Source organism: Corvus kubaryi, unplaced genomic scaffold, assembly GCF_017639235.1.
Source record: "Corvus kubaryi isolate FWS band 111438036 unplaced genomic scaffold, C.kubaryi_AGA036_p1.0 split3-73, whole genome shotgun sequence".
NCBI classification, from domain to species: Eukaryota; Metazoa; Chordata; class Aves; order Passeriformes; family Corvidae; genus Corvus; species Corvus kubaryi.
Window position 1 is genome coordinate 36,139,669 of NW_024582091.1, and position 20,044 is coordinate 36,159,712.

Consider the following 20,044-nt stretch of genomic DNA (forward strand, 5'->3'; position numbering starts at 1 on the left):
CTGACCTCAAAAACTTCTAACATTCATGACTTCTGAAAGCCAGGACTTTTCTCTCACATCTCTCTCCAAATATAGGGCCTAACTTTTGCCTCCTCTTTTAATTTTTTTACATAGATCCTTTGGAGAGTGAAGTTAACTTGACAGAAAGAGGGTGATGCAGCTGGTTGAACAAGAGCCACTCAATCCACTCAGTGAAACTATAGTCAGAAGATAATACAAGGTGAAGGGTAAGAGTATGAAATGTGACTAAGCAATTAGGGATTTTCTTCCGCTTCCCCACACAAAGGAGCAAAGAGGACCAAATGCAGCTGCTGAATTTCTTTGCAGAGAAGAGCGTTCAGTTTCAGAGCAGGAGAGGACTTCATCCACAATGACCAGTTTGAGAGAAAGGAGACAAATATATCCTATAAGAGGGTACGCCAACCAGTCCTGCTGTGTAGCACTTGATCAAGTATGAACTTGATCATTAAAACTCAGGATTACTTTATAATAGTGTTGGTTTCTTCTAGAAAAAAGCAAGGGGAAAAAGTGAAGTGTGGACTTCACTACCTGTACCTCAGTGGACTGGCACTAATCAACCCCTGCCGTTCAGGGCTCCCTCCTTTGCTCCCATCACTACTAACTGCAGATGCCAGGGAGTACCGAGAGCAAAAGGTTCAGGCCCCGGGCTGCGTGGCCGGGGACCGCGGGAGGGACACTTCGGAGTTGTCTGGTGGCCGGGTCAGCCGGCGGTCCGTGCCCGCCGCGGTGTTCCGAGCCCGGGGCAGCGGCTGTGCCGGTGAGCTGAGCGGGGCAGCGGCGGGTGGGCAGCGGGGCTGCCGTGCCGAGAGGGGCCGGCACAGGGAGCAGCCCCGGCGGCAGCTCCAGGCACAAGTGCGGAGCGGCGCCCGGGGCTGCGCTGGCTCCCGGCTCCGCGCCCCTTACCTCCGCGCTCCCGGGACGGCCTTTTTGGGCGGGAGGGCGGGAGGGGGTTACCTTTTCTTAGGGAAGTCCCGTCCCTTGCCAGGGAAACTTTTTACGTTCCTGTGAGTGAGAAGCAACTAGTTGCACTCTAGTGCGAGGAGTGTTTGGCTTCTCCCGTACCAGCCTCCTCCTCCATCTACCTCCCCCCCACCCCCCCCCGCCCCGAATTTCTCCTCCCGTTTTGCTCCGAGTTGCTCTTTATTTGTGTGTGGAGAAAAGGGGGGGGTGGGGGGGACGACTTTTAGAGGGGATGTTCTGTTTTTGCCAGAGGAACAGTGCAAAAGGGGAGCCTCGGCTCGGAGAAGGTACGAGAATAAATAAATAAGGAGCGGCCCTAAAATAAAGGTAGCGGCAGATTCCGGCAGCGAGAAGGTGAGTGTCTCTGACTTCCCCGTCCCTGCGTCTCCCTCCCACCCCTTCTGCTCGGAGGTGGAGGAAACGGGTTCCCTGCTTCATGTGCATGTGTTCGTGGAGGGGGTGTGTGCGTGTGCTTGTATTTAGCGTTTATTTAGGACTGTTTTCGCGTCGGTTCGATGACAACAACAACAACAACAAAGTTGCTGTAAAACAAATATGATGGGAGGGAGCATTGGAGCCGTCCATCGCGGGGTAGAGATGAGCTTTCACTGCCAGCTCCACGCGAGTTTAATTGCAAAAAACCAAACTGATCTCCCGTGCGGACGGGGTGATTTTTCCACGCCCAGCCAGACTTTCTGCCTCTCTCCAGGTGACATTCCCTGCCGTTTTGCCCTCACTGCTCTTCGGCTGGGTGTTACCGGGGCTGCTGGGGTAAGCCCCAAGACAGGAGCAAGCCGCGACGGCTGCCGTCTCATTGTTCCCCGCTTGCGCCTCCCGCCCACTCCCGGTGCGGCGGAAACGGGGGGCCCGGGCTGTGCCCCGCGAGCAGCCGGGGGCTGTCGGCCCGCCTGGGGTGGGCGAGAGGGCTCTGCTAGCCGCCGGGTCGCTCTGCCGACAGCCTGCCCCTGCGAGGGCCGGCGGCGGGGCCAGCGGCGGCTTGACCGGGGGCTGGGAGGAAACAACATTTCTGGCGGCGGGGGTCCCCTCCGGACAGAGCGGCATGAAAACACGCAGGGATGGTAGTCCCTTTCCGAAACTCCCGTTGCTCCAGCGAGGGTCCGGTCAGCGCGGGGGCGAGGCAGCCCGGCCGGGACGCGCAGGCACGGGCGGCAGCGGCGGAGGAGCCGGTCAGTTCCGCCGCCCGCCCTCGGCCCCGCGCTGCCCCAGCGCCGGCAGCGCTCGGGAGTCTCCGCTGCCCGCCTGCCTCGGGGCGGAGCGCTGCCACCGTGCCGCGGTCGGGGTGCCGGCGGACGGGGCAAGCTGCCTCCCACTGCCTCCTGGCCGGCAGCCGCCGCGGGGGCTCCGGGGGTCACTTTTTCCAGCGTCCGAAGGGAGCGGGGACAGAGCTGCCCGTTGTTTTTGTTCCTCTCCGTTTCCTCTCCCTGAGGGATGTCTCTTGCCTTTCCCTTCCCCCGCCCCGGCTTGTTTTTCTTGTGGTTTAAAGACAAAACGTTGCGTTTTCGGGTCGTCCCACGGCGCCCCCGCCCCCGCCGCGGTCCCCGCTGCGCCGGCGGACGGGGCACGGGGAAGCCCCGGCGCGGGGGTCCCGCCGCCTTTTCCACCGGCAATGCGGGGACTTGTGTTTTGGTTAGAAAGTTTTTCCACGTGGGTAAGCCTTGTGTGTGTGCGTGCGTGCGGGTGTGTGCGCGTACTTGATCCCCGAGGAGGTAACAGGATTCTCCGTGTTCAAACCCAGTGGGCTCTTAGCCATTAATTTCCTTCTCCTGCTGTCATTACAGACACTTCCAAAGTCAGATACCCGCGGAGAAACGCCATCTGGGTTTCACACGGCGGTTCTCCCCGAGCCGCGGGGTGTCCGCGCCGTACCCGGCCGGACACAGGGCTGCCCGGGGTGCAGCCCCGCGGCGCCTTCCGCCGGGAAGGGAGAGAGGGATCCCACGGCATCGCCGCTGCCAATCGGTAGTTGGCATCTAAAGTTTCATTTACATTTATGAAACTGCCGCTCCGAGCCAAGCAGGCGCGGTGCTGCCGGCTCCGTACCCGCGGGCAGGGCTTGCAGCCGAGCACACGGAGGGACACGCTGGGCTCGCGCGTGGCGGTGTGAAATAGCTGGTATTTTACAAAAATCCCGGAGGCACGCTGTACCAGACAAGGGAGCGCCTTGGCCGGTTCCAGTTTAAGTATGAAGTCATGCTAGAACAGTAAGGAACCAGTATTTACAGTTTTCTAAGTTTTGTTTTACGTGTTGCATTTGCGGAGACTAGAAAGCGTATCTAAGATAAACTAATCAGCAGTTTAGATCTAGAGGGAATTATACAAAGACGGCATCTTTTCTGTTTGGCAAATAGATTTTCTGGTCTGACCTCAGAGTTGGATGTTTGAAGCATGTACTTTGCATTAAAGCTCAGGCCATATCTTTTTGTTTCATTTCCTTAACACTCGAAAGGAAAATTTCGCAAAATTGCTGCGGGTCTGACTTTTTCTCCTAACATTTCTGAAAATGGTGCCAAATAACAAATGCCTGCATACTTGCAATATATATCATACTGTGAGTAAAGTGGAAATACAGACTGACATTTCTCTTCACGGTGATTCTTTCTCTGTTTGACGTCTAACATTAGCTGGTCTGTATCTGAAACAGCTCTGTTTGCTTTTTTTTTGAAAATTGTGGTATTTATGTTACCAAATGTTCTTCAACCAAATTTAATAGAAATGAAAGTGGAGTAGGTTGATTCATCTTTTATGTACCTTTGTTCAGATAATTTGTATGCAGTTATTAATTGTTACATGTATATGATGGTATTGATAATAAATTTAGTTGAAGGTTACTCTTGCCGGATTTGTCTTTATTAATGGCCTCACAACATTTTGCAGCATAAATTTGTTCTGTATGGATTATGTCAATGGAATAAATAAATTCTAAACAAGCAATGTATTGGGTAGGGCACTAGTGGGTTCTCAGTTAATTGAAGTTTCCAGTTAAAATATTTCAAACAAGGCAACTGTAGAAATACAGCTATAGATAGTATCATGTGGCATATTTTTAGCATCTGATGCAAGTGTTAAAGTTTAACTCTTTAAACTTTATGCAACTCTTTTAAACCTTATGCAAGTCCTAGAATTAATGTTAATCACTGGCATTTGGTGAGGGAAGGTACCTGTCTGTTTCCTTGTTGAAGTGGTAGTATTGGACGATGTTGTGTGCAATCCACTAGTGCTAAAATTTAAACAGCATTTTACCCTCTTAAATACAAAAGTTACCACAGAAAGAAAAAAAGAAAATCCTGGAATTTCTGTTAAACACTCTAGGACACAGCCATTATTTTTTTTCTGTGTTATCTTTTTCCTTCTTGAAAGTAGGGATTTTATGAACTCAGGGTAGAGCAGGTCTCCCTTTTTATAAGGAGCGTTTATTCAGCATACTTCTATATTGCAGCTGCTGATCATATTTCATAGAGCTGTTAAAGCACTTAAAACCTAAAATTAGGTACTGTCTGGTAGTAAATATTTCAAATCACTCCTTGAAAAACAGGCTTAAAAAAGAGACATTTTGAAATATATCGTTGAGGAAAAGTAATCTTGCGTTGCTCTTACTCGGTGCAATACTAATCTAAATCACTGATTTCAGCACAGGGTGCTTTTTCCTTAGGTTTTCTTAATCTCTCGGATTTTTATTGTGATTTTATGCTGGCTTTATTTGATATCATAACCAGCTACTTTGTTCAGGCTATGTTTATGACTGCAACGCTTGAATTAACAGGTGTCGACTTAACTTCTAACATACCTGTGCTTCTAGTGAGTATTCTTGTGACATTAAGAATTGAAACATAAGTTTCTTCACTTCCTGTGTGCATGTTTCTGGATAATTGTTAGTTGCAGAAGGTGTACACTTGCTTTTTTCCCAGATTTAGGATGAGTTAATTTACAGATTATTATTTTCAAATTGAGGGGTGGGGTTAGGTTTGTTTTTCAGTTGAAGCATAGGAATAGGTTTATTTGCTCACTAGGTTTCATTTTGGTACTCTCAGGGTTTGCAGGAAAAATACAAACACAGGGGCATCAAATTAACAGACATATGTCGAGCTTGTCAAGTATTTTTAAAGCTTTTTGAAAGTTCACTGCTAAACCAAGTCTGGTAGCAGCAACACTCAGATGTCTTTGTTTTTTCCTTTGTACTTGGGAATCCAATAGTATTTCTGCTATCTAATATATCTGTCATCTTCTTGACATTTTGTGTTAAAAAAACCCAGCATTTATGGTATGCAACTGGAAGAAGAGTGTTGAAATTCAGTCACTGACCCAGAGGTTTATAAGTACGCCTAATATGTGCTATTTTTCTTTTTTGGATTTGAATATTGTGCAAATGTATGTCCCACTTAACCTTTTTCTGTCATTGAAAAGTGCTAATTGATCTTGCTGACCCTGACATAATAGTATAGTTTGATATTCGAAACCTTTCAGCTTTGGCATGGCCCTTTTATCACCCCTGAGATTTCAGGGCATGGTTCTACTGAAGGCATAAACTGCTACTCTTTGAAAAATTAAATAAAAATGGTTATTAAAAATAAATTATGGTCTTTTAAAGCTAGTAGATGTCTTACCTATCAAAGCCTCAGGATTTACAATATACATTAAAAACTTTCTGCTTTACTTCTATGTATTAGGTGACATTTTAGATGTTGCTGTACAGAAATCAGATTTTTGTGAAATAACTTTTTGGCCAATTCCACACTTCTGTGTTGCAATGTTATTAAATCTGTCATTAAATCAGAAGTGGTTAAAGGAACTTGGATGCATTTTGCAGCGCAAAAGCTCAGATAAGAATAGTGCTTATATGTCAAATAAATAGTAAAATCCTTTTGAAAAGGCAATAAAACTCACGTTTTTAGTCCACATTGTAGTTTGCAATGCTGCCAGAAGGATTGCTTTTGGGATGCCTGTAATACGGGACCTTAAAGGCAAAAACTCTTTTACAGCAGTTTCTTATTTTTGTCTCTAAGCCTGAGAAATGTGTCGAATAGCTGGCTGCCTTTTTGCTTTAATGTTAAACAGTGAAAATTACTTTGATGATTGACTATCCTATATTGAAATGTATCACTGGGCAGTCTCAGTCACAGGATCATATAGGCTAGTTATCAGGCTTTTGAGCAAAATGTCAGATGCTAATGGCTGTCAGAGGAATACTAAAGTTTAAGCATTTTATTTTCAATATGTTTAAAATTTCCTTATTTCTCTAAGGGAATATTATAATGACTAGTGATTATCTTCAGAACTTCTCACTCCTTACACCAGTGAGACTCTTTTGGTCTTAGGCTGTTAGGCTTGGGTACTACACACTAGAATTTTAGCTAGGCTGCAATTATCATGGATTTGAAAAGAAGTTTGGAGGATTTCTGTGCATGAATTCCTTTGGAGCTCTATGTCTTTTTCCTAGACCTAAATAAATAAGCACTGTTACGATGATTTTTCATTCAGTAGATGTTCGTAGATCTACAGTGGAGGGCAGTTCAGTTGGATGTAATTTAAATGCGGTCTCTGAAGACCTCTGTCTGTCTGGGCTGACTGAATACTCTCTTTGCACTAGGGTTGTGCTGGACTATAAAATTTGACCAATTTGGAGCAGAAAATTAGAAAAAAGACCTCCCAAGGCAACCTGAAAAATATTCACATACAGAAGACTGATTTTTGCATAGTTGTTAACTTTTTATTTATGCATTTAAGTTACTATGCACTAGATTTTTTGGCAGCATTAAAATTAACTACTATTGTGATATGACCCAGTACAAGTTCACATTCTCAGAAGCGTAAAAAATTATTGCTGCCTTTTTTTTTTAAATTGGGTAGATCAGCGAGTAACTAGTCTGCTCTTGAAATATATATAATTAAACCACAAAAACTTAAATTAAAATACCATGTAGAGTCTGATTTAGACCATAAAAGTAAAAGAAATACAGAGCTGAGTTTGCAATTTTTCAAATAATTCTCCTCTATGACTGTGTGTATATAACTGTTGAAATCAATGCTGGTGCATGAGGTAATTGGAAACTTAACTTGATGTTTTGTGCCAGATCCTTAGCTGTTGCAAATTGGAGTAGGAATGCTGAAATTACTGGAGTGGTCTCACATTATGCCAGATGAGTATCTAGTCCTCTATTCTTAGTTCAGTCTGCTTTTTTGGTGGGGTATTGCAATATGTATTATATGTGTGAGATCACATGCAGAGAGAAGTAATCCTGCAATACTTAGGGAAAAAAATGGGAGTTAAGTATAAACATCCAAACTATATATTTTTTTCTTCCATTTCAAGGCATTTTTATACTCCATACAAGGCATTTATATGTTAGAACTTTTTTTTTTGTAGCATTTTATAAATGACCACAAAAATGCCTTTTACAGTAACTGTATTCTTGAAAATGATGCAGTTAGAAATATTGCTAATTGTCTGTATTGTTTTAATTCTGTTAAGGCAACTTTGTTGCTCAAAGAAATGAGTAATCAGGTTGTGCTTATTCAGGGACATTTCATGAATGCCAAATCTATTCAAAGAAAGGCATGAAGTCCGTTTACCGTATTAAAACCCATCTGGATGTTTCTTTTTATTTACTGTAGTATATTCCCAGAACTCCACAGAAAATGAAGTTTATCTTACTCTGAAGAGAGAGCAGCTACACCAGCCTCTGTACACTTCAGTTTATGCATCCTGACATCACGCTGTATGTGAGGTCCTTCTTCCAGCTCTCCCGAGTGTCCCAGCATAGACATGGTTTCACAAAGCCAGGCACAGCTCAAGGAGATTATGCACATTTCCTCTACCAAGTTCTAGCAACACAACCCAAACTCAACCTAGCATTTCTGTTCTGGTCTTCTTAACACAGAGAACTGGGAAGTTGACAACTAATAGGGCTGAATGGTATAGAGGTTTTCACAAATGCAGAGATTATATTCTGGGAAAGGGTCTTGAAAATAACATTTCCTGTTACCCCAAGGCAAGATTTGGGACTGTGGCAGATTTTCCAAATGGGAAGATGAAAGTACTTTTCCACTCAGACACCTATTTTTTATGTTTATTCTAATCTGGTATGGTAGAAGGATCTAATATAATGTTCAAATTAACTTTTTTCAGTTAATTGCTCCTTCAGAGAAGCAATATTTTTGTACTCAAAGTACCATCTGAATCCTGAGCTCACTGTGCAGCAATATGTCTGGGAGTCACCTGCAACAGGAGGTTTTCAGCTGAAATGGCTAGATAATGTGTTTCCTAGTCACTTCTGGTAGCTAGTTATCTATGATTCAGTTTGTTTTCCAATTTTCTGATTAAATGATAGTCTGATTTCTGCAAGGGCTAGATGAGCAGTCAATTTTTTTGGCATAAAACAAATGAAATAGAAGAGTTTGCTCCCTGATAGTTGTGAAATCGCCCAGCTTTTTGAGATCTTGCTTAGATCTGCATTGAAGGAAGTCCAGGATTGGAACAGCAGTTTGAGAGATGCTGTCAAATCAGGACTTAGTCTGGAATACTTTGATAATAGGTCTGTAGGAAGAGATCCATCATTTTGCTGTTTTTTGCGTCATTATCTAGCAATATTGGTTCATATAAGCATCAAGAAGTAACCTCATGTGTGACTAACCCTATCTGCAGTCCTACCTCCGTCTGTTTCCTGTGGTAGAGGACAGAAAAGTGTGAAGCCATGGTTTCACATTTGGTGGCAGCGCTTCTAAAGCAGCCCCTTAACCCGCCTCTGCCGGCCACTCGTTTAAGTTGGATCTGTTCCTGCTGTGGTTCACAAACAGCTGTGCTGGCAACGAGGCAAAGGTCGGAATGAGTGGCAGCACCCGTGCTGCTGAGCCTGGCAGCGGTGCTGCAGAAATAGCTGCAGAACCACAGTCTCCGTTACCTAATCTGCCACCTCTATTAACTGAAGTGCAGGGTTCAAGTCTGCGGGATAGGTGGAATTTTTCAGAATGAAAACATTGCCTACAAAAATGATCCCTTGATCTTAATCAAAAGGTTGTGTTGATGCAGGGATTTTTGACTAAAACTGAAGTAGCTGCAAATAATTTGCAGATACATGTGCAAGTTAAAACAATAGGGAAAGTGCTGGGGCCTTTGGAGGGGACAGCTGTGATTTTCTTGAAGGAAGGCAGGAGTTCAGACATGATACCAGATGACAGAACTTTTCCAGATCTTTGCACTGCTGTCCAAAATGTGGGCTTGCAGGGAACAGGAGGAGCATAACCCCAGTAGAAATAGGACGTCACTGCCAAGGGCTGCAGCACTCGTGACAGGCTGCATTCTTTTATCACTATTCCCGGGGAAAGAAGTGCAATAATTTCTCAGAAGTGGCCATTACATAGCTGTCACTGTAGACAAGTGCTTAATTTATGGCAACTATTTTTTATTAGTCTCCACTGTCACAAAGTATTAACTTACAGGCTATCACATTCCAAATGACTTTTTTTATGTTGTTCCCATATAACACTGGAATATGCACACTATTCCGCATCACGGGTTTATGAACACTCAGGCAAGCCAAACCAGCAATATTATTTTTGATGTGAGTACAAGTTTGATTTCCAAAGATAAGCGTAGTGATGTAATAAAGTTCTGTAAGTCTATCTTGAGTTGACATGACTTTTTGATTAATAAAGTTGAAGGATACAAAATCAACTTGGCACAAATGAAATGGATTAAGCAGCAAAATAAAGCATAGATTTCACAAATAGTTACTTGTTAACAAGTCTTTAAAAAGCATGCTATTACAAAGAATTTTTCATGGGGCAATCATCAAATCAAAACCTATTTATTATTTTACTGGTGACACAAGATTAGTAAGTTCGACAAGAAGTAATACCCTTGATTAGAACAATTGCTGACCCAATAAAAGATATTTTTCTTCTTACAAACTTCCTTATACTTCTGTTGTTAGGCTGTAATGCCTGAAGTACTGCTACTACAAAGACTGAGGGGTGGGTAAATAATGAGGAGTGCAGATTGATGAGAGTAGTCTGGCTCGTTGAGCAAACTGAAAGCAAGCAAACAGTATGTACTTCCCTACAAGCCAGCAGTTTATTTAAAAAAACCCCAAACAAATGGAGGCCATAGCGAATAATAATGATGGTATTGTAGCCAAAAAAAGGAGTACTAACTTAAACTAAGTACTCAGCAGAGTAGGAGGGGTTACATTATCTGTGTAGGTAGTACAGGTGCAGCTACTACTGTAAAGCTGTACCCTTTCTTAGCTTTAGAAAAGTAGTTTGAAAAATTGGAGGTTTCATATTTAAGACCAGAGGAGTAATTAAACAATTGGAAAATGTTTCTTCCAGGGGATTAACAAATTTTAGTTGATCAAAGGAGAATCTAACATAGTTTGAGCACAGCTAATAAATATCTAAATGGGGAAATGTGGTAAAGGATGCACTGTCAAAACAGTAGTTTTAGTTAAAATCTGAGAATAGCTGTTTTTCACAATTACTTTGTGTGGCACACTTACTGCGGGCTCAGAGTAAAAGAGATTTGCCTGTAGGATTGCGAGCTGTTCCACAGATGTCACAACATTTCAGTTACCTATGAGGACTGCTGGTGGGCCAGGAGCTGAAATGAGTGCAGACAGCTCATGTGAGGATCAGCATAAAAAATGTAGATTACACAGGACATCTGGTATGGCGTTTTGCATTTGTGCTGGACAAAGATGGTACATGGAAAATTTTCTACTTTTCAGTCATTGTGTTCTGATGGTTTCAGTTTGACTTGATGGCTGGGGTGCAGCAGTGTTAGGTTTGGTGAGTAATAATTGTCATTCTGTTCTGTCAGAAGCCACCCAAGCTGCATGCTGGCACCAGAAGGAGTTCCATATTCTGGGACAGTTCTGCATTCACACTTTTTGTTTCCCATTGTTCATGGAATGAAAAAATAACACTTTCTCAAATGCAATATTTAGGGGTTACTGTCAAATTTAGTTAATAACATTTCATTTCTTCTACCAAACCAGAACCAAAGTGCCCAGGCTTCTTTTGGGTTGGTTAACTTTGTGTTTCTTTCTGACATTTCAAAATGTTCCATTCAAGAATTTCATGTGAGACATTTGGCAGTAACAGGAATAACAGCTACTGGACAATGACTCTCACACGTAAAAAGGATGGGCATGCTGCGAACTTCCTCCTTCACCAGGATGTTTCTAGTAATCCTAGGGAGTATCTGAACTTCTACAGTAACTCTCATGGCATCCTCATACTGTTGAATACACTCTTCAAACTGTGGCATGGTTTTTAAAGCAAATAGGATCAAAGGTACTGTGCTGTCACAGCTTTCATGAATCCATGTGGCTGGGTTCTTTGCATCAAGTTTTTCAGCCTTGTAAAACTGCTGCTTTCTTTTACCTTGTGGATATGCTCATTTTTAGGTTCTCCTAAATTCTAGAATGTTTCTGTTTTAGAAATAGCTTTTTTTTTGTTATTTTATACTAGTTTTGTGTCACAAGGTTTTTGAGGGGGCTTTTTGTGTATAAAAGGTAAATTTGACATGCTTTTTTGGGGAGAGGGAAAAATAAATAATATTTTCAAGTTGACAGTGTGTTTTTAAATACTCTGGCTAACAAAGTATAGCCTTTTTCTTTCTGTTTTCAGTGGCATGTTTATAAAGAATTGAAATGTTTTATTTGTTTTATTTACAGCTATTTCTACAAAAAAAGAGAGAATAATTGTCTCAGAAGTCAACCAAAATACCAAATCACATGTAGTAAAACCCAAAATTGTTCCCCCTAAAAAAAAATCTAATTGTTTAAAACATTGAAATGGCCAGCTAGTAGGAAAACAAAATTTTAATAAAAAATCTTAGCAGAGTATGCTTCTATCTGTGTCATCTTTGCGTTACTTGTTTGGGTTTTGTTTCTTTTCCCTGTAAACCACCTTTATTTTCTCTTTATTTTTAGGGGAACACAGTGGGATTCTAGATCAGACTTGTTTATAAATCAAGGACAGAAGTCTCAGAATTTGTTTTATTCATTTCTATCTGGAAAATTCTGTAACTGATTAATTTGGAATGAGATAGATGAAGTCTGTGTAGCTGCATGCCTTCTCTAAGCATGAGTGATGAGGTCTTGTACAGTTGGGAAGCCCCTAAGCGTCAGTGGATTTGTAGCTCTGGTCTCAATCTTGACAATTTCACAGTGCTAGGATAAGGGAGGTATTGCTGAGTTTATAATTCTATATTCTTAAATTTAATCCTTCTTATTCATTGCACAGGTATGGGATGGGAGGGGTAGGAAGAGTAGGGGAATCAGTTTTAGTTCACATTTGAGTATCTATAAAGTTGGTAGCCAGAGTTGCAAGAGATAAATGCTGCACCCTGTTCTTCTACCTAAAGTAAATGAGATCCAGTGCTTACAGGTGTTTGCCATTTGCCAGGAAGCCTTTCTGTTTTCCCCATTTTTTTTGTGTTGCATAATGGTAATGGGACAGCAGGCAGATCTATTGTCATGGACACTTTTAGTTTCCTACCTGGTTTATGTACCTAACTGATGCAGGGACATCATGGTCTGTGTTGCTCTGCTTTGTTTGTCTTGGTGCCTGTTTTTGATTGGTACCAAATGGTTTTGTGGTGGTGTGACTTGTTTCTAAGTTGGAAGTACCTGATGCAGAGTGGGAATACCATCTTAATTTTTCTTGAATAAAATGTCCACAAATGCTACACAAGCAATGCCACCCTCCAGCAAACTCAGTTCAAGGAAGAAAATTACGCAGAACTGACAATTATACAAATATTCATTGAAGACCATGCAGAAATTGCAAGACTGTGTCTAACAAGTGTATAGTGACTTGCATGAAAGTCAATAATTTGATCTGAACTTTGAGGAGTTTTCAGTGTGTTGCGGCTTGATGGCATGAATTGTGTCTGTTTTGATTACTGTGTTTAGTGTCTGGCATGAATTCATGTGCTCAGAAAGGCAGATGGAAATAACAACTTATATCGCAGTTACAGATGTGTAATTTTTCAGGAGAGGGAGAAGGTAGAGGGAAGCTAGATGAGCTCAGAACTGTAAATGTGTGGTGGGTGTTGAAGATCCCATACCTGCTCTTGACATGCATCTTAACCTAAGATCTGAAAATGACTGAAAATATCTTGTGTCAGCAGAAACAAACACTCCTTCATCTCCAGCAGGAATCGTAGTAAGACTCTAAATCTAATAATGTCTGACATTGCACCTTGAAGCTTATGAACTTCAGAGGCACATTTTCTATATACATTAGAATATATACCATATGCCCAGTTTCGACATATGCATGTTCTTATGCACATCCACGCTGGATACATGCTGGAATGAGAACACTGTATGGGTCTTAAAAGGTGTCCTGTGCAGCCCCCTCCAAGTAGCCAGTATGCTGTCACCCAAGTATTTACTGTGAAAATGAGGGCTGTTTGTAGAGAAAGCAGATGGGTGGTTCTGCTCACTTTTCGGGACATCATGGAAATTCCTCCCGTATTCCTTCCCTGTTTGCAACAGTGTGTGTGGTTAAAACAGGCAGGGTATTCATCTGTGTAAAGTTGCATGAGTTTTTCTGTGAAATCCCAGCATAATTAAGATTATTCAGAATAAGGAATAATCTATCTTCTCTATTTAAGCAATGCATCTGCAAATGAAAATCGATGTAGGCAGGTGCTCAGCAGAACACAAAACCCAGGGAAGATGATTTCCTTCCATCAGGGCTTGCTGGAAATGCCTGAAGCTAAAATTGGTGGTACATGACGGTATTGCTGTCCTCTCCACTGCATGCCAAGGGCTCTGATGAGGACGGAGCTCAGATTTTCGGATGTCACTAATATAGAAGTGGGTCCTGGATGTGCTACAAAGGATTCCAGAATGCTCTAAGACTTCTCTGAGACTAAAATTCTCATCCTCAGCAAGTTAAAAGTGGTCTGCAATCAAACTGGTCCAAAGACAGCCATATTTAACCCTCTTCTGGATGATGGATTCTTCTTGGAGATCCATATCCCTGTCTGGCCGACAGGAGGGCCTGAAGCAGTCTCTGAAATACTCTTGGGAAACATGTAGATTTTTAAGACTGGTTTTCACCTGTGGGTCCCCAAACTTCACATTCTATCTTGAGCTGGTGGAAGTTGCAACACAGGATCATAGTAGACATCCCATAGAAAATGAAATTGTATTACATTTTCAGTCATTTATAAAGCAGTGTGCAGCAGATCCTCAAGTAGTTTATTTTCTTTAACTTATGTGTGTATCTCTGGAAGGAAACACATGTTTCTCCTCATGGTCAAGTCCTGGAAGTTGCAGTTTAAATTTGATGAAGTGTTTTATTCCCTCAGATAAAAATAAATAAATAAAAAATTAGATTTAAATGCATTTGCTGATGAGGAAAGTCAGGAATCCTCCTAATTAAGACATTTCTTAGAAAGGTAAAATTTTTATCTGGGAGCATAAAACACTTCATCAGTTTTAAAGACACATCTGCAAGGAGTGGATAAAGAGGAGAAACAGGCATTTTTCTTCATTCTGGCTTGTCTGTGAGTTTAAGACTTTTAACAACAGTTTTAAAAATATTTAAACCCAGTTAGAAACACTTGCAATATAATAGGGATAAGAGTGCCCTCCCTCCCTCTGTTTTTAATCTGGTTCTCTTGATGGAATAAACTACAAGGTTGAATTGGTAACTGGATTATTGCCTCATAAAACAGCACGAGGTTACTATTATCCTTTAATTTTATATCTTTACTAGGGAGTAATGTTGGTCTTATTTAAATCACTGACTTCTCTAATGGTTTTTCTCCTCTTTTACAAATGTATAAAACTAAACCCTAAAGGATTCGGTCTAAGTGCAATTGGCATAAGTGCCATTATAAAAATCTTTGTGTTAGCAGTTGGTTATAATCAACTGCTTTAACTGGGCTCAGAATGCAGCAAGTTTCAGCTGTTGATAGGTAGAATAAAACTGATAAAATATTATTTCTGAATTTCATTTTAAAAAGTGCCATTTCCAGTGAGAATTCTGAATTTTGAGAGAGTATGAAGATGAACTTCATGGAAACTTATAATTTAGCACGTTCATGCAAACAATATATTTAACATATTGTGTATCTCTGCAAAGATTAAAAAAAGCTTGTCTTTGTCTTGCAATTCAGTAAAGTAACTTCGAAAATTCAGGAAAACTTAGTCTTTTTTAGGAAGTGACTAATACATGTGGGATATTTAATGATGCAATCCAGTGAATGCACCCATCTGAATTTTGGGACACAACACCTGCTGCGAGTAAATCATTGGCAGGTCTTACTAATAAAACTCCTGTTGGATTTGTGTCACCAGGATGTATTTAAAATATTGATACACTGTTGTTTTAGGAAAAATGTGACATCCATCTGTTGATCTCAGAGTGCTTTGATTAAGCACCCATCAATAAGGAAAGAAACATGGGTCTATCTGTTATGGTATTGCTCTGTAGTTGAGTTATAGTTGAGTTTTATACAGAAAGTGGGGTATCTGTCACCTTGGTGACCTACTGACAGAATTACAGCATTTACTGTTTGAATGCAAGCCAGGTACTGACTTTTCAGTCACTATACTTAGAAACTAGTCAAATAATTTGTTACATATTTTGTATTTTGACCATTTATTTCCACAGACAATCTTACCAATGCAATAAAGTGAACACACTACAAACTTTTAATTAAATCAAAGCAGATTTTATTTCAAGTTACTAATGGAATATTTTAGTATTGGTTGTAAAAATTCAACTCTGTGTTTGCAATTGCTTCCTTTGATTGGGACTGCTGCAGGCAATGCCATGTAGAGCTGCTTTCTCTTAAAATACCTATTGATCATGGCAGTCTTCTTTCTGAAATTTGCCTATAATGGGTGTTTCAAAGAAGCCTTTCAATTCTCCTTTTAGCTTCATTGAACAAAGACTGGAGGAGATATTTACAAACACAAGAGTGTGGGCTCCACATTGGCCAAAAAATCACGGGAAATGATTACAGTTTTGGTGAAGGTGTTGTGGGGGAAGACATTGATGTCTTGGATCCCTCTGAAATTGAGAGGACACTAAAACCATTTTGAAAAAGGAATTCTTTTCAGCTGTGGTGAAATACATGTAACATGATTTTCTTGCAATTTGTCTTTTCCTTGTCTAACATCATGGCAAAAATTAATGAAATGTGAATAATTTTGAAACTTCAGCAACAGGGAAGAAAGACAGGAGGTGGCAGGAAAAACCGGGGTGAAACTGAAAGCAAGGTAGACTGGGGCTGTGCATTTGTGTGTGTGTTCCAGAAAATATCTAATGCAAAACAAAATTTTTGGAAGTTACGTTTTGGGGAGTAAGTGGAGGTATGGCAAGTAAGTTGCACTTGAGATTAAGAGAGGCAGTGTTCACAAGGCAATGCAGGGCAGTGGGTGAGAATATGTAGGAGCCGTGGTTTGTTCCATGTAGGTTCCATGGCTCTGGCTCCTTTCAAATATTCTGCAAATGCCAATACAGCTGTACATTGTTTGCATTTATTAGTGCTTGCTGGTCAGAATTTAAAACAGAGATCCATAATATGTTTAAGATACTGGGCATAGTCCCAGGTAGTTCCTTGTTGTGCCTTCTTGATAAACAAATCTAGGTAATGTTGTTAAGCAAGTCCAGGATGTTTAGGTTCCTTAATGTATGTGTTTACATATTGATTTTTTTTTAATGTAACATGAGCTTTGATTAATTATATGGTTATTGCATATATGAAATATTCCCGTCTTTTTTTTTTTGTTCTAAATTATGCAAATTTGCATAACTCCAAAACTGATCTTTTCTGAGAAAGGAGATTGTAATATAATCATGTGGCTTTATAGTTAAGGTTACCATGATCATTCACAGGTAGAACTCTTAGAGAATAGAGTTTTCCTGTTGAAGATCTCAATATTTGATAAGAATGATTCACTCTATTAGAGAAGGGGTAGACATCGTAGATAATTAGGATAATGTCTGTCATTTAGCACTTTGTAGGGACCTGCATTTTATAAACCACTTTGTGAATTTAATTTAATCCTACAGGAATTTAATGAACCTGAGAGAGGGGACTCCATGCTGATAATTGCATAATAACCTATTTTTCTGCCAGACACTTAATGGCTAAGAGGTTATCATTAAATGTGTATTAAGCAGTTCTCTTCTATAACTGTCTTTATAATATGTCCTCTCAAGGGTTTTCGTTTGTTGACTACTTAAACAGCTGCCTGTATTCAACATTTTAGCTTCTTTATTGGTTTGTTTTCATAGCTTTTTTTTTTCTGGCAGGAGTCAAAGACAAGTTCCTGTTTCTGGTGATGTATTTTAGATAGTTCCTAAAATAATACCGAAGGTGTTGAAGCACTTTAAATGAAATTAGTCTTCGCATGGGAACTTGGCTTCAGGTTTTAGCAAACCACAACCTCAGTTAGGCTATTTGTTTATTGAAGATTTGGTTTTGAAGTGAGGACCATAGACTAACATGTCATTTTTTATCTTCTTTTTTAATTTAGACTACTGAGCTGTAAATTGAAAGGAAGATAATTTCTGCTTGTGGAGGAAAATAAAGGTGAAAAACCTCAATGGAAGACTCTCAGGATCTAAGTGAACAATCAGTAAGTACAAATGTTGCTAAATTGAATTGAATAAATTGAACTCTTTCAACCAAGTTGTGTGAAAGGATTTTACTGTGGATTTGAAAATTGTAGTAAGATCTGGGGAAATCTTCTGAGCTCCTAGTTTTAAGCCTTTTAGTTTGTATGTTAAATGAGTGGTTTTAGTATTTTTTCCTTGTTGAAATGAAGAAGATCTTTGTTATATAAGTTTTTGCAGAACTACAATTGCTGGAGGGATACAATTAAGCTACATTGGAAGAATAAAATTTTAGAAATGTGCACAGTGGTATGCCTTTTTCAAATAATTGCATTAAAATGTATATCCGTGGTGGTCTGTCAGTTTTGGCAAAGCATGACAAAACATGCTTTGTTTAATTTTCAAAACATGAACAAAATATTTCAGATGGTCGGACTGTGGCAGATGACATACATAAAGTTTTTCAGCTTTCTCTTGGCTTTCAAGGGGTTTGTGAGAATGGCAATCTATCTCCCTGTCCCATGTCAGAGGGAGATTCTTCTTGTTGCTGATGGAATTTCTGGGAAAAATGGGGTGGATATTTCTTCTCCTTTTTCCTTTCTTATTTTTCCTTTCCTTTAAGGATGTCATCTCCAGACCTCCTTAGCATCAGACTGCACCAGACTTCTGAGGAGACAGCTCCAAGCAAATTCAAAGCTATCTGGGCTTGCCAGCCAGTGTATTGGCCTTGTTTTTAGCATTTTAATTTTCTACTGTTTCTTACTGGTCACAATAGGGACACATTTTGCCAGTACCGTGATCCCTACGATTCTCAGTTTGGGCACAGTGTACTAAAGATGAACAAAGGGATTTTGTCTTTCTGACTTGCTGAAAGAGGTTATCCATGCTATAAACTAGTTTGAATACATATATTTTTAGAGACTTTTATGGGTAACACAGGTGAAAGGAAGTGGGAAAAGTTGCATGTATTTCTAAAATGTCAGTAATTTTCTTTAATAAGGAGTACTTTTCTCCTGGCTGGGTAGCTCCTATCTGAGACTTTATCTTGGACTAGAGTTTTATTACTGATTTTAAATGGTACAGGACTGGAAAGTCTTAACAGTGTCTTAAGTCCCCATGGTGGTACTACTTGGGACAGCTGCACGTATTTATGTATTTAAAGTGTTCCCAACCAAAACTTTAGAGCCTGTAAAAGCTACATGGCTTCGTAATTTAATAAAGTTTTATAAAGGTTATAAAAGATTAGGCAGAAGTTCATCTCTTGCAGTCTGAGAAACAATTTTTCTGTTGACTATTCATGGTGTGGTTATTAATAGGAAGTAGATGAGCCAGTTTAGCTTAGTGCAAAAGCACCTTTTCATAGTAGTTAAAATGTTTTTGCAGCACTGGATGCCTGATAAATGCCTATTTCAGAAGGTATTTTACTACCCTATCATACTATAATCTCTGTGGTACTTCTCATAAGTGCTACATAGCTTTATGTTGATATGTGAAAACAGTCTGCAGATTGCAAATTGAGGTGAAATCTGTGCTGTGTTGCATACAGAGATAGGATTTGATGTCCTTAAGAAATGTCACAGAAAATCGTGATTCAAAACAAGTTTATTCTTCTTACTCTTCAGTAACAGTGTCAGAACTTGAAGGTAACGGGTGGGAGAGCCATTTCATCACTCCCTTCATCCAGGTGGGCACTGAGACTAAAATCTCACCAAGATATTGGGCACTGTCCTGGGAAAAGGAATTGTGTGAGGCCTGTCTGCCTAGAGCAGGCACTAAGCCTTCATCTCCCAACTTGAAAAGCCATTTCACTGTTATATCTTGGTTAAACTCCTCTCTCAGCCAATAAAAAAAAAAAAAAAAAAATACAGCATCTATGGCTTGGTTCCTTAAAAGCCACAGGGCATGTCTGTGGGCTAGACATCCCAGGAAGCAGGAGGCTTCGGTGGTTTAAACTCTAAGAAGGTATCAGATGTATCTGCTTTTAGTATAGTTGTGGTATTTTGTACTGGTTAATGTGTTTTATACTGGTTAGTTCTGGGCAGTTTCTGCTCATCAGGCAGGATTTCTCGTTCTTGACAAGTTCGGGATGCATAAGTACTTCATTCCAGCCTCAAGATTTCTCTTTGGGAACTAAAGGCATAACATCATGAAAATTCATGGAGAATAATATCCTCTGTTGCAAGTATATTAGATTGTGTGACTAAGCATGAGTGCAAGACCTGTGCTCAAACTTGTGCTGGCACCTTGGCTTTGAATAGTTTAGTCCTTGGTTACTTTGAAGACTGCCTTTCTCTGCAGCTGAGATGCATTAGAAGGTGTTTGCTGTTGGGTAGAATGTTTGATGGACAGTTGAGTTTTCTGAAGAGAAAGATTCCTTTATTGGATTAATTTCCCTGGGCATTCTGTTAAAGAATCTTTCATCCTTGGGAAAAGAAGCCAGGCACCGTTCCTTGGTACA

General features: G+C 40.6%; 1 protein-coding gene across 11 annotated transcripts in view; it reads left to right on the top strand.

The window, feature by feature from the left end:
* The first annotated feature begins 1,000 nt into the window (after window positions 1–1,000).
* EYA4 (EYA transcriptional coactivator and phosphatase 4) overlaps window positions 1,001–20,044 on the top strand; it is a 140,773-nt gene continuing 121,729 nt past the window's right edge. For 4 of the 11 annotated variants that reach the window (XM_042017006.1, XM_042017011.1, XM_042017016.1 and 1 more), the window contains exons 1-2: window positions 1,003–1,335; window positions 17,508–17,609. In XM_042017006.1, the coding sequence (XP_041872940.1) occupies window positions 17,577–17,609 (33 nt within the window). In that variant the 5' untranslated portion in view covers window positions 1,003–1,335; window positions 17,508–17,576. Of the gene's footprint in view, window positions 1,336–2,658; window positions 3,204–17,507; window positions 17,610–20,044 lie in introns of those variants that run through there. The other 7 variants (XM_042017010.1, XM_042017008.1, XM_042017014.1 and 4 more) reach the window with 4 other exon arrangements.